Source organism: Coptis chinensis, chromosome 2, assembly GCF_015680905.1.
Source record: "Coptis chinensis isolate HL-2020 chromosome 2, ASM1568090v1, whole genome shotgun sequence".
In the NCBI taxonomy this organism is placed as follows: Eukaryota; Viridiplantae; Streptophyta; class Magnoliopsida; order Ranunculales; family Ranunculaceae; genus Coptis; species Coptis chinensis.
The window spans coordinates 114235863-114247561 of record NC_141457.1 but is presented as its reverse complement, the minus strand read 5'-3'; the positions used below and the strand labels follow the sequence as shown (position 1 = coordinate 114247561).

The 11699-nt window shown below is 36.3% G+C and overlaps 1 protein-coding gene across 1 annotated transcript; it reads right to left on the bottom strand.

Moving 5' to 3' along the window:
* Positions 1–1801: 1801 nt before the first annotated feature.
* On the bottom strand, positions 1802–5489 carry LOC147520987 (AP2-like ethylene-responsive transcription factor ANT). Its single transcript, XM_086592518.1, has 9 exons — positions 4894–5489; positions 4127–4763; positions 3813–3895; positions 3632–3640; positions 3460–3548; positions 3293–3366; positions 3145–3195; positions 2982–3058; positions 1802–2745 (listed from the first exon to the last, which is right to left on the bottom strand). The coding sequence occupies exons 1-9, from the start codon at positions 5195–5197 to the stop codon at positions 2105–2107; spliced, it is 1965 nt and encodes a 654-aa protein (XP_086448644.1). The 5' UTR covers positions 5198–5489; the 3' UTR covers positions 1802–2104.
* Between the last annotated feature and the right edge of the window lie 6210 nt (positions 5490–11699).

The following is an 11699-nucleotide window of genomic DNA, read 5'->3' as shown; positions in this document are numbered from 1 at the left end:
TCCACCTAAGTAAGTCGATCTCTTCAAACCTTCCATGATTATATCTTTATAGTAAGTTGATCTCTTCAAATCTTGTTCGAAATTCTAAAAAAATCTCTTAAATTTCTTTAAAGACATGTGAACATGGTGAGTTGTCGTGGTTGGGTGGTGGAAAAACAATGAGTCAACTCAGTTAGTTTAGTTAAGCTAGGATGGAAGAAGGAGAAATTAGAAAACGGGGGTTAAAAGAAAAACACAAGGTTAGAATGGGCAATGAAGCAAATATAGATATTGGCCAAACAAAATCAAAACGGAGTGGGTAGTTAAGTGTGAGTTGCCAAATTATAGGGGGTTCATTACAAAGAGACACGTAATGTGGGGGCACTGGCTTCCATCTAAGTGACAAGACAAAATACGCCACGTTGCCTCTGTGAAACTAGGAACCCTTAACTCCGATTTAAGGGTTCCTAGTTTGACCTAAAACAGACAAAATTAAAATTGAAAATAAAGAAAGTCAGGATATAGGAGAACAATATACAAATCAGTAATGATACAACCAACTAATTTGACCTACTTAACCGACCTACTAATGGTAACCATTGATTTGCATAGAAATACATGTCTGTGTATATTGCAATGCAAACCCAACTTTATCCAAATATTGAGTCACAATAGTAGGTCTAAAAAGTAGGCCTATGTAGACTCATATACGAATAGAGAAGTAAAAGAACTTATATCTCCTCTCTTTTAGTCCTCTACTCCTCAATTTTCTTCCGACTCTTTTGATTATTTTTTTTCATCTATTGCCCACTTCTTTATTTTCATTTTTTAATTAATAAAACCTGATTTTTTTTCAAAAAAAAAAAATATCACTAGCACGTTTTTTAGTAGAAATGAACTGAACATGGGATTGTTGGAACTTCATTACTTTGTAGATGTTGGACTTAGGGTTGATTAAATTTTGGAGTAAATTTCTTTAAAATCAATTTTGTTTGAGTAGAAATTAGGATTCACTTCTTTGAGTTGTTTGGGTTTTTAGTTTTGGATGTGATCATTTTGATCTCGGAATCACATCCAAAATAGTTTAAGAAATAAAAGAAAAAAAAAATGGAAGATTGAAGAGGCAATGATGAAATAGCCTAGTAGAGTATTTTATATTTTTCTTTTGTAGTGCTCCTATTTTAAGTATTTTCTTTCTTTCCTTGATTAATTTTTTTTTTCTCATTTTTTCTCTTTTTCTCTTTTCTAATCAAGGGGTATCCAGTTTCGTAGTTGACAGGTGACATAATGTGTTTGGTCTGTCACGTAGATGGAGACCAGTAACTATCTCTTTAGCATTTTCGAATTTCCTATGATTTAGTAGTTATTACAAGTTTCAACAAGGAATCAAGGATTCAGGATGGCTTTGAAGTTTGAATGCATGTGAGGAGATGCCGACACCCAACACGTGCTGTACTCACTCAAGGTATTCATTACTGGTGCGGTAGAGTTTACTGTTCTCTCAGTTCCACAAATCATGTTTTATTTGATCAAGTGGAGTTGAAAAAGATGATGGATTTTAATGGAAACACATTAAAAAAGTTGCCAGACAGGTATTAATTATGACCACAAATCCTTAAACTAAACATTAAAAGTCAATCATAAGGATATCAATCTAACCCTTTTTTGAATAATGGAATGGAATGTCTGTTGCTTTTGAGGAAAGCCCAGACAAAACATAGGAATTGTAATGAAAAAGTATAATATGTGTGGTGATGAGATCTAACAAAAAGGTTGGAGTCAAAGTAAGACCTCTATGCATAATTGGCAAATGTTGAGCTGGTTTAGAAAAACAGATAGCTTTCATTACCATGCGTCACAAAATGACCATATTACCACCATCACTTCACGGTTCCGTCTAATTCTTTTCCATCAGTTTACAAAATTTTCTCCGAGCCCCAAAACTTATAGCAACATAACTGCTCCTACTACCACCACTACCTTCACTGCAATTCAAATTTCCTCCACTTACAATTGAAAACTAGACTTCTATTTCCCCTCTTTTTTCCCTACAGCACCCACCAATATTGTTCCTTCTTGTGGTTGAGCAAAATTTTACAAGTTACATAATATGGTAATATGAAATCTAGGTATCAGTCCAAGCAGCAAACATTGGCATGTGAGGCATGGATTCTGCAGACCTAAGTTGAGCAGATGGAATCCAAGAATTCATCGAGGTTGCCGGGTTCAAGAACTTGGAACCGGATGGGGGCCTTGCAAACAGCATTGAGAGGCCATTCTTATCGGGGCTTCCTTCTCTGGAGCTGTTTACACTAGTCACTAATGAAGAAGAATTAGACAAGTGAACTTGGTCCTCCACCCCAACTTGGTCCGAATTCATAATCAGATCATGCAAGGCCCCTGAGAAAGATGTATTCCTATAACTCCCAATGCCATTTGATTTTTGGTCAAGAGGCTCCACAGAGTCACTTGGTTTCTGCGGGGAGGATTGATACATGAGCGTCTTCCAATCTGATCCACCCACATTGTGCTCTTCTCCTAAACTGAGTGGTCCAGTGCTATTCTCGGAAGGAGGATGGTGATCAATCGGCTCAGTAGTAGATGTTATCTCTTTCTTTCGCTTAGCATGTTCACGGCCAAGGAGGGTATTGCTTGCCATAATCCGTTCAACATCATATCTAGTCATGTCAAAGTTAGTAACCGCACTTGTGCCACGGAACTTGATTGCAGCAATGTCGTAAGCTTCAGCCGCTTCCTCTTGAGTGCCTGAAATTCAATTTTTAATTAGATATGATAAGATCCTAATAAGAGCTTATAATAGAATCCCTGACTAAAGAGCCTGTTTAAGTGGTAAATATGCCGAGATCATTGAAGTACTCGTTTATCTTGGGATAAAATTTGAACATCCCATAAAGATATTAAATTCTTTAAAAAACGAAAGCATGGCAACAGTAAACACAAGACAGAAATATCTGAAAAAATTTCAAGCTTTAAATTCTTACCAAATGTTCCAAGATAAAGGTCTTTGTTCCCTGCAACCCTGCCAATCCGGGCTTGCCATCTTCCATGTTGGTGATGTCTGCAGAAATAATGGGAGATTTCTGGGTAAAAAGACCCTCTTTATTGTTTGAGTAATATTTAGGACTAGAATATATTGAATTATACCGTGTGACTCCTCGATATATGGAAGCCCCTCTTGAGAAGCCACTGCTCTTCCTGCATGAGAGAGAGAGATGGAGGGATGAGATTCATCCAAACACAGTAAATGTAAATCTAGGTAGATACATAGAAATGGACCATAAGATAATGTTACCTTCTCAAATTAGCAACATATTCCTGCCTGGACATGTTCTTCATTTCTTCAAGTTCATCTCGATAATTTTCTAACTACAATAACATAAAAATCTTCACTTCAGTAAGTCAAAAAGTACACAAACAAGAAAATTAATGGTTAACAAGTCTGTTCAAATTGAATATTACCGTGAAGTTGATATAAGTAGAAGGGCCCCAATACTTCAGAGCTGCTAGATCATAAGATCTTGCAGCTTTCTCTTCCATGTCATAACCCCCTGAAATCAAATTAAAATCGAGTCATGCTTTAGATATTATTTAAGATTTCACCAGAATTTACAGAGGAAATACAAACACTCACCAAGATAAACTGAACAGCATTATTTGATTGGAATGGTATCAACAGCAAGCAACAACATGAGTACATGACAGAACAGAATCAGTTGTACTAGTCAGGCTAACAAGAGAAAACAGACATGAAGAATGCAGAACCATATAAAAATTTCTTGGTAAATGATTTTTTTTTTTGTTCCTTAACTAACCTTGCCTCCCTTTTCTGGTTTGTCCTTCTTTCTTGCAACTATTATCCCACAGATGGGCCTCATATCTACCAGTCCATCTATGCCTGAAGGTAATAAACCAACAAGATTAGTATAATAATTAGACAGGGAAGAGAATGACAAAAAAGCAAAATTATACCAAAAATGAAGACAAATGTGGTAAAAAGTTTAACCATTAAAGGAAAATAAAACAAAACCCACTTCAAGAAACACCAATGTGAAAATAAGAACCAAATACAAAGAAAAAAACAAAAAGTAAAACATGAAGAGGTGTGAAGTGTGAACTGTTAACTGACCTTGTGACACCTCTGTACTGCGATGTCCTCTGCCCAAATGTGTCAAGGGATTTCCTGTGAACTGGTTGTTTCTGGCCAACCTTCCCACCAGGCCCTCTCTTCTTTGTTTCCATGGCCATACACTCAGTTCCAGTAGGTGAAATTTGCTGTGGAGCTGTAATACAGCTAGACTGTGAACCAGGACTCATGGACAAGCTCAAAGACTGCAAGTCCCCATACCCCATTGCACCAACATGGCCAGAACCACCATTCTCACACAGAAAACCATCCACCTTCTGCTCCATGCCATTGTGGGTAGGATAGTGTCTTGCAACCCAGTTTCTTAAACTTGGAATACCATCTTCACCCACTGGAGAAAGTTGGGAGCTGCAATCTGCAAGGTGGGTGTCCTTGCTGTCCTGCTGCAATGGTGCTTGATACATTTCTTGGTTTGAAAGTCCAAAGTAATATGGGTGTTGTTGAAATTGTCTAGAAGTTTGTTGGAGGTAACGTTGTCTGTTGTTTTCATTCTCAGAACTATGATGGTAGTAGATGCTATCTTCCATAGTTTCTCTATCACTGCTGTCATACTGATGACTTGCCATTGTTGCACCACCTAAGAAGTCCTCTAGTTTTGGGGATGAAGAGGGCACCAATCCTTCACAATAAGAGACCAAAAAAGGGCCTAGAGATTTTAAAAACAATGTCTCAAAGTTCGAAAACAGAAACCAGGCGAAAGAAAGAAAGATAATGGTTATACAACATAAATAGAAAGAGATGCTGCTAACCTTCTGGCTGTGATCTGCTGAGAGCTTCCATGATACAAAGAGACCCATCAGACTTAAGTGGCATTACAGACAAATGGGAGTAAAACCCACCATTTTCACCATCAACCCCATCACAGATTCCAGAGTTGTTTAGGTGAAAGAAGCTTCTTGGAACTGCAGTAGAGACAGCAGCAGAAGAAGAAACATGTGTTGGATGATGATGATGATGAGAGTCTGAAGAAGCCTCCATGTTGATGTGGGGTGAGAGGGAAACACCCAACCAGTTGTTGTTGTTATTACTGTTTATATTATTCATCGACTTCATCTTCTTCTTTCCTACTCCCCAAAGATCCTTAGAAAGATCTCCTCCTTCAAGGCAACTCAATCATTGAAAACAAATAAACTAATGATTCCAAAAAAATATTGCTTCCCTTCATTTGAAAACTGTGTCTTTTGTTTTCTAGTTGCAGCACTCATGCAAGAAGTATATCCATTAACTAAACTGAGAGGTTTCCTAGAGAATGAACACACACTCCTCTATGCATCTAAATAAACCCAACTCTTGAATCCATGCACTCTCAAGTCCCCACAATCTCTCTCTCTCTCTGAAAAGTTACACAAGGAAAAACAAAATAAAACCCTTTAAACTAAGCAAAAAGAATGAGTTCCAGCAAGCAATGCTGTGTAGCCCTCTTGCATTCCATAGGGATCTGCGTAGGTGCGAAAGATTATGCTTTTTTTACTTTCCTTCTCTCTCTCTCTTCCCTTTACTTTTCTTTTTCTTTAGCCCCTTGTGGCCTTAGAGTTATAGGCCCTACTTAAATTCAGAAGATGGGTGAGCAAATTAAAGGACCAAAACCTGTACCAAAACATTCAATCCTACTTCATTTCACAAGTGGGTTATTTTGACTGATCCTTTCCCAGAAAACCCTGTAATTTTGAAGTAAAAGTTTCCCTTCTCCCTACATAGGTATCTAGTGAGTTAGCTCAAGGGGTCAGAAATAACTAAAACTAGCATGCTTTTTTCTTGTTTTTCTTTGTTTTTACAGTATCCAGGCAGGCCTTGGATTGATCATAGATTTGAAGGATAGGACAACTGTCCCTCTAGTCACTTCACTACTGACTAGTACTGCTTTAGTCCATCATCTCATTGATTTTAACTATTTTTTAAAAATGTGCCACTCCATTCGACCGTTCCAAACTTCCAGCAAGTTCATTAGAAAAGTAAAGACATAAAATATTTTTACAAGTCTTGAACCTTGATGTCATAATTCTCAGTGCTAGTGCGTACAAGTCTTGAACTCTTGATGGCATAACATTTGTACACATATATTACGCACAAGTATTATGGAGATTAAGAGTTAAGACTGTGCATAAACAATGATATCGTCTTGATTGTTTTATGGAATTCGATGCGATAACTCCGTAGTCACATTAAAAAAGACCACGATATGGTGGATGGAGCTGTGCATGGGAGACTAGCTAGATCAGCGCACACTTGAGATTGCAAAGGAAAAAATGCACTCTCGTGTAGTTTTTCGGTTAGGCTTAGAGCACAGTACGTGCCATCTGATCCGAGTATAAATAATTGAAAGAATTGAGACAACTACAAATACTTGAAAGAGTGCCTACTTGAAATGCTTTTCTTGTTTTTTTTTTTCGCTGAACAGATGCTTTTCTTGTTACTTGCTTTGCATGTAGTCAAACACTTGCTTTGTAGACAAAAAGCGATACTGAATTTTTTTGGAAATATGCTAGGAATGATGAGTAAAGGGTCCCTCAAAAATAAAATTTTAATGGGATATTATTAATCATGCTTTCTATTAATACTGTTACTAAGTTCATATATGCAGTAATGCGAGACTGCTCCAGTAATGCATATCAAGTTATCAACAAAGAAGTTGCCAAAGCTGGCTTTTGGAGAGTTGTTAGCCTTCAAGAACAAACACAACTAAACAAACTGTAATTAGATGAGTCTCATACTCTCACCCAGCTTTAATTTATAAAGTTAATAGTGATGGGAAGTACTGCATTATGTCTACAGAAGTTTCAGCTTTATTTGGGCTAGATTTTTTTACAATGTTTTTTTTTGTTATTGCATGAAATTTAAAATTTGCGTGAGTGTGCTCATGGGGACAGATTTTCTAATGCGAATGATTTGGTTTCTAAAGATGGATGAATTGGGAGGGAAAATTGTACTGCCAAGGAAGGAACTCTTTTGATTACACCAATGATGAGTGAATCCACCAACAATAGTGGCTCAGAGATTTTAGTAAGGCCCTTCACTCTTCTTTTTTGGTAATCAACATATATTATACATATTAGGAAGCAGAATTTACATTCGGTCTATCCTCTTCCAAAGAGCTCATCAGCCACATAGGTGGGAGCTGGACCCATTCACAAAGAAGTGGGATATTATTTATATATTGGCTGTCATAAGTTGCTAGGATTTGTCATGTGTGCAACTTTGTTTCCAGTACTTCTTACCCAGTTTGTATAGACGCTATCAAAACAATCAAAAAATACTAGTGCATAATTGAGAATGAGCTGTGATGGCCATGATAGTTTTGTATTTTTCCGCTCCAGTTTTTATTTTTGCTGCTTGAAAATCTGTCTCCACGACTCCACCTCTATATGGGTGGAAATGAACTTTCCATACCAGCTGATTCCTTTGAGTAAGGCTTGACATTCTGCCTCTTCATAGCATTGGTTCCATCCCTGTTCTCTTCCTGCAGCAAGATAGATTCAATTAGAGTCTCTTAAGACATAGCTATAAGTAGACTTGTCTCCCTGTTGATTAAAACTTGCGCTGGTGCTGAGTTTCAAGTAATTCTCCAAAGGGGGGTTTCCACTTTTTGAGTTGTTCTAACATCTATGGAGCACATGAGAATGGTTAGTAACAAAGAATTTTTGAACTAAACAATGTAGTTTATACATATTTGGCTGCCTATTAACAATTTACCAACAAGCAATCCTAACTAATAAAATAGGCATTAATAATAAAAATGAATAACAGTAATTTTGTGAATAGCTTGGTTGTTTGTCTACCTAGTTTAATTCTGAAGATGTGTTTAAGTGCACAGTGCACAATTTTAAAACTCGAAATGAACTCTGCACCAGGTCAAGAGGTACATACAGATGACAGAGTAAGACAATCGAGGGACTCCTTAACAAGTCGGAAAAAATGAGATTGAATGAAGTCAATGATGCGAAAACGAACCATTGTTTCACGAAAAATGAAAATATAATTTTCACGAAAAGTAAAAAGCAAAAGAAAAAATATTAATACATCAGGAAAATTACGATATATGGATAGCAATTATTCTTTCAAGTTTAAAAATCTAGTACACCAAAACTAAGTAAAATGAGCAACTCCCTTTCTCAAACTTGTCAATCCTTTAAAAACATATATATCTCACTAATCAATTAAGTCCCAAAAACATACTCAAAACAAATATTGTTGACTTAAATTGTTTTCTAAGAAAATGAAGAACATGAAAAAATACGAAGACTAAGTTGGAAGTGTCGGAGACCACCGTTAACTATTTGGACAACTCACTAATAGGATAGTTAGAGCATTTTTAAGAGGGATACCAAAAAAACACCAAATATTTAAATATTTAAACCAAACCAATACCAAACCAACACTAACCAACTTTATGAGCGATATCAAATAGTTGACATCAAATGACGCGCTTTTGGATAAACCGCGCCGTATAGTCCACGCAGTTTTCACAAAACTGCGCCACAAAAGCCCACCACAGAAGCCCAAGCCCACACTGTTTTTCAGAAACCGGGCGGTGTATCGAACACCTCGTGCTATGTCTTTATATATCAAATCAAAACCGCGCGGTTCATTCATTTTTTATTTTTCTCTCAATTGATAAGTCATCTCCTTATTAAAAAAAATAAAAACCTACTTAAACTCTTAAAATTTTATATGAATCATTTTCAACCTTTTCAGTATTGGCAGTACACAAATGACATTGGCAATGATGTGGAGGTAGAAGAAGCTGAGGAAGTAGAAGTCGATGATATGGGGGAGAAGAAGTCGAGAATGTCATGTCGACTAATAGACATCCATATGTACTTGAGTATTAAATTAACGACTTCGATTAACAATTTAATCCCGATGAAACACTTGATATGCAAGTTGTGTCTTTTACACGTGATACAAAATATGTGTTGAGTGTAGTGGCTAATTCTTAGGTAATTAATTAGTTTTGATTAAATATTTTGAATATTATATATTAATTAGAATCAATTAATTATTTAAATTACATACATTATTATTTTTTTTATAATATCAGTAAGTTATTGACTACCGAGTTAGATCGGCTTTACTTGGTGTTAGAGAGTGGTGGAAGGTTCTTAAGAGTTCGGATGAGTTTGTACATATTAGAGATAGTATTTTGTATACACCTTTGGGTCTTTTGGTTGATGTAGATTATGAGAACGCTAATTGGGTAGTGGTCATAGTTTTAGTAGAAAGATGGTGAAATATAACTCATACATTTTATTTTCCTTGTGCGGAGTTGGGGTTTACACCACTAGACTTCACCATGAGTTATGGGTTGAGTATCGTTATAGGCCAACTAATACTTTTTAATACAAATTATGAGAACATTGCTAATATGTTTATGATTTTTCCTCTCTTGGATGCGGATGGTTATGATTATTCTGATATTAAGCTATCTCAGATTAAGACTGCATACATGAAACCTCTCTTGGATTCTAATACACGTGCGGCGTTAGCTTTGACTGTTCTACTTGGTAATGAGGGTGCTGATATGTATATTAGGGTTTTTTTTATGTTTTTTATTAGGCATGTTCTGTTTTCAAATGGTCATTCTACTGTACGATTTGGATATTATGCTTATGTTTCTGATTTGCATAATATAAGAGATTATAACCTTGGTAGCTCAGTATATGTCACACTGACAGCGGCGTTAGACAAATCTTCACAGATATTTAAAAGTAAAAGTCCTCAGATTACAGGATTCACAAGACTTTTAAAGATTTGGTTTTATGAGTACTTCCGTTGTCTTTGTCCTAACAAAGACATGATTGCTGATACTCGCCCTAGATTTGCAAGTTGGTCAGAGCTTCACTTGACTCGTAACAGGGGGCATATTAGAAATAATGTGTATATGGCTCGTGCTCAAATTGATATTAGATCATTGTCATCTATTGAGTGGAAACTTTGACGTTTGTCTACTGCCTTTAACGATCTAGTTGTGCAGTATGCTTATATTTTGTCACGTCATAGAATTATTTTTGTCGCACATGACTGTAAGGTTTTGTACTGTTGCGACAGATGTTGGAGACAATTGACTAGACGTTATGGAGTTCCATGTGCTCCCATACCAAATGTTAGTGATGCTAAGTCGTGGAGTAGAATTGAAGTTCATGTCAGTGGTGGTCCTTGGCCAGATGCATCTTCTTTTGTTGTTGAGTAGACTGCTGATCAATATTATAGATGGTGGAACCGTATCTCTATGGGTCCGTTGCTGCCCCCTGTTGGTTAGGGTAGCAACTTCAAGTTTGTAGGCCTACAAGGGATGAGACATGAGGTATGTATTCCCCGTCATAGCCTGTTTACAACCCACAACCTATGAATGCATATCATTCAACTCCTGTGTATGCCACTAATCTGATGATATTTGCTGTGTGGACCTGATGGGGAGGCTACTTACCTTTCCATTTCTGAGGTGCCTGATGCTCGTTTTCATGAGTTAGAGCCGTAGATTGATCAGTATACCCTAGTGAGTTTAGTTGTTTTATTTATCTTCTTTATTATATATGTAATATGTACTCACATTGTATTTTCTTGGATTTTCAAGATGTTTATCAGGAAAGATATGAGAACAATGTTCATATGTTTGATGGGATGAGGACTACTTTGTATCATTACAGCCAAAAACAAGAGGAGACATATTCTCAAACATATAAGCAATCCCAATGTATGTATGAGGAGACTCGAAAAGCGTATGAGGATAATCAGCAGGTGTACACACAACAACATCAGGCATATGAGGAACTTCATACTGAGATAGTTAACCTTTGTGTAGACATAGAAGATCTTGGTTCTTAGGTTAGGAACTTAGAAGTGCAGCTTCGGAACATCTAAATGGAAAGAGGAGAGTTATCGAATGGTAAGGGGTGTAAGAAGAGAGCTAAATAAATTTTATATAATATGATATGTATAAGAATATGTAACATGAGCTCATTTTATGTTGTGATATGGTATTATTGTTGATTTTCAAAATGTATGACAGGATTTGGATATATAAGAATTTCAAAAATACAAAAAAGACTCCGTTGGATCCTAATACGCGAGTAGAGTATAATTCATTCCTAGTATCATTTCCATTCTCAAACAATTGCACAATTCATTCTTATTATATACATAATTAGATATTTCGACAGTATAATTCAAGTCTAGTTCCTAATTTCGGTATCATTCAAGTTCAGTTCCTAATTCCGGTATCATTTTTATTCATATCATCACGCGGTTTTGGATAAATTGTGCAGTTTTCGAAACACCACAATATAGAAGCCCATAGTCTAGCCCAAGTCCATGCGGTGTTCGAAACACCGCGCGGTTTAGTCAAAACCGTGAGAGAGATTTGATACAACACCAAAATAAACACCAAATTTTTGCTGATTTGGTATTTTTTTTTGTATTTTTTTTTTTAGTGTTTTTATCAAAAGGTGTCTCTCCTGAAGATGAAAAAACACCAAATTATTAAAAATTTGGTGTTTGGTGCTAAGATGGTGTCTCTCCTAAAGATGCTCTCATAGATCTACTTGAGCTTTAATTAGAC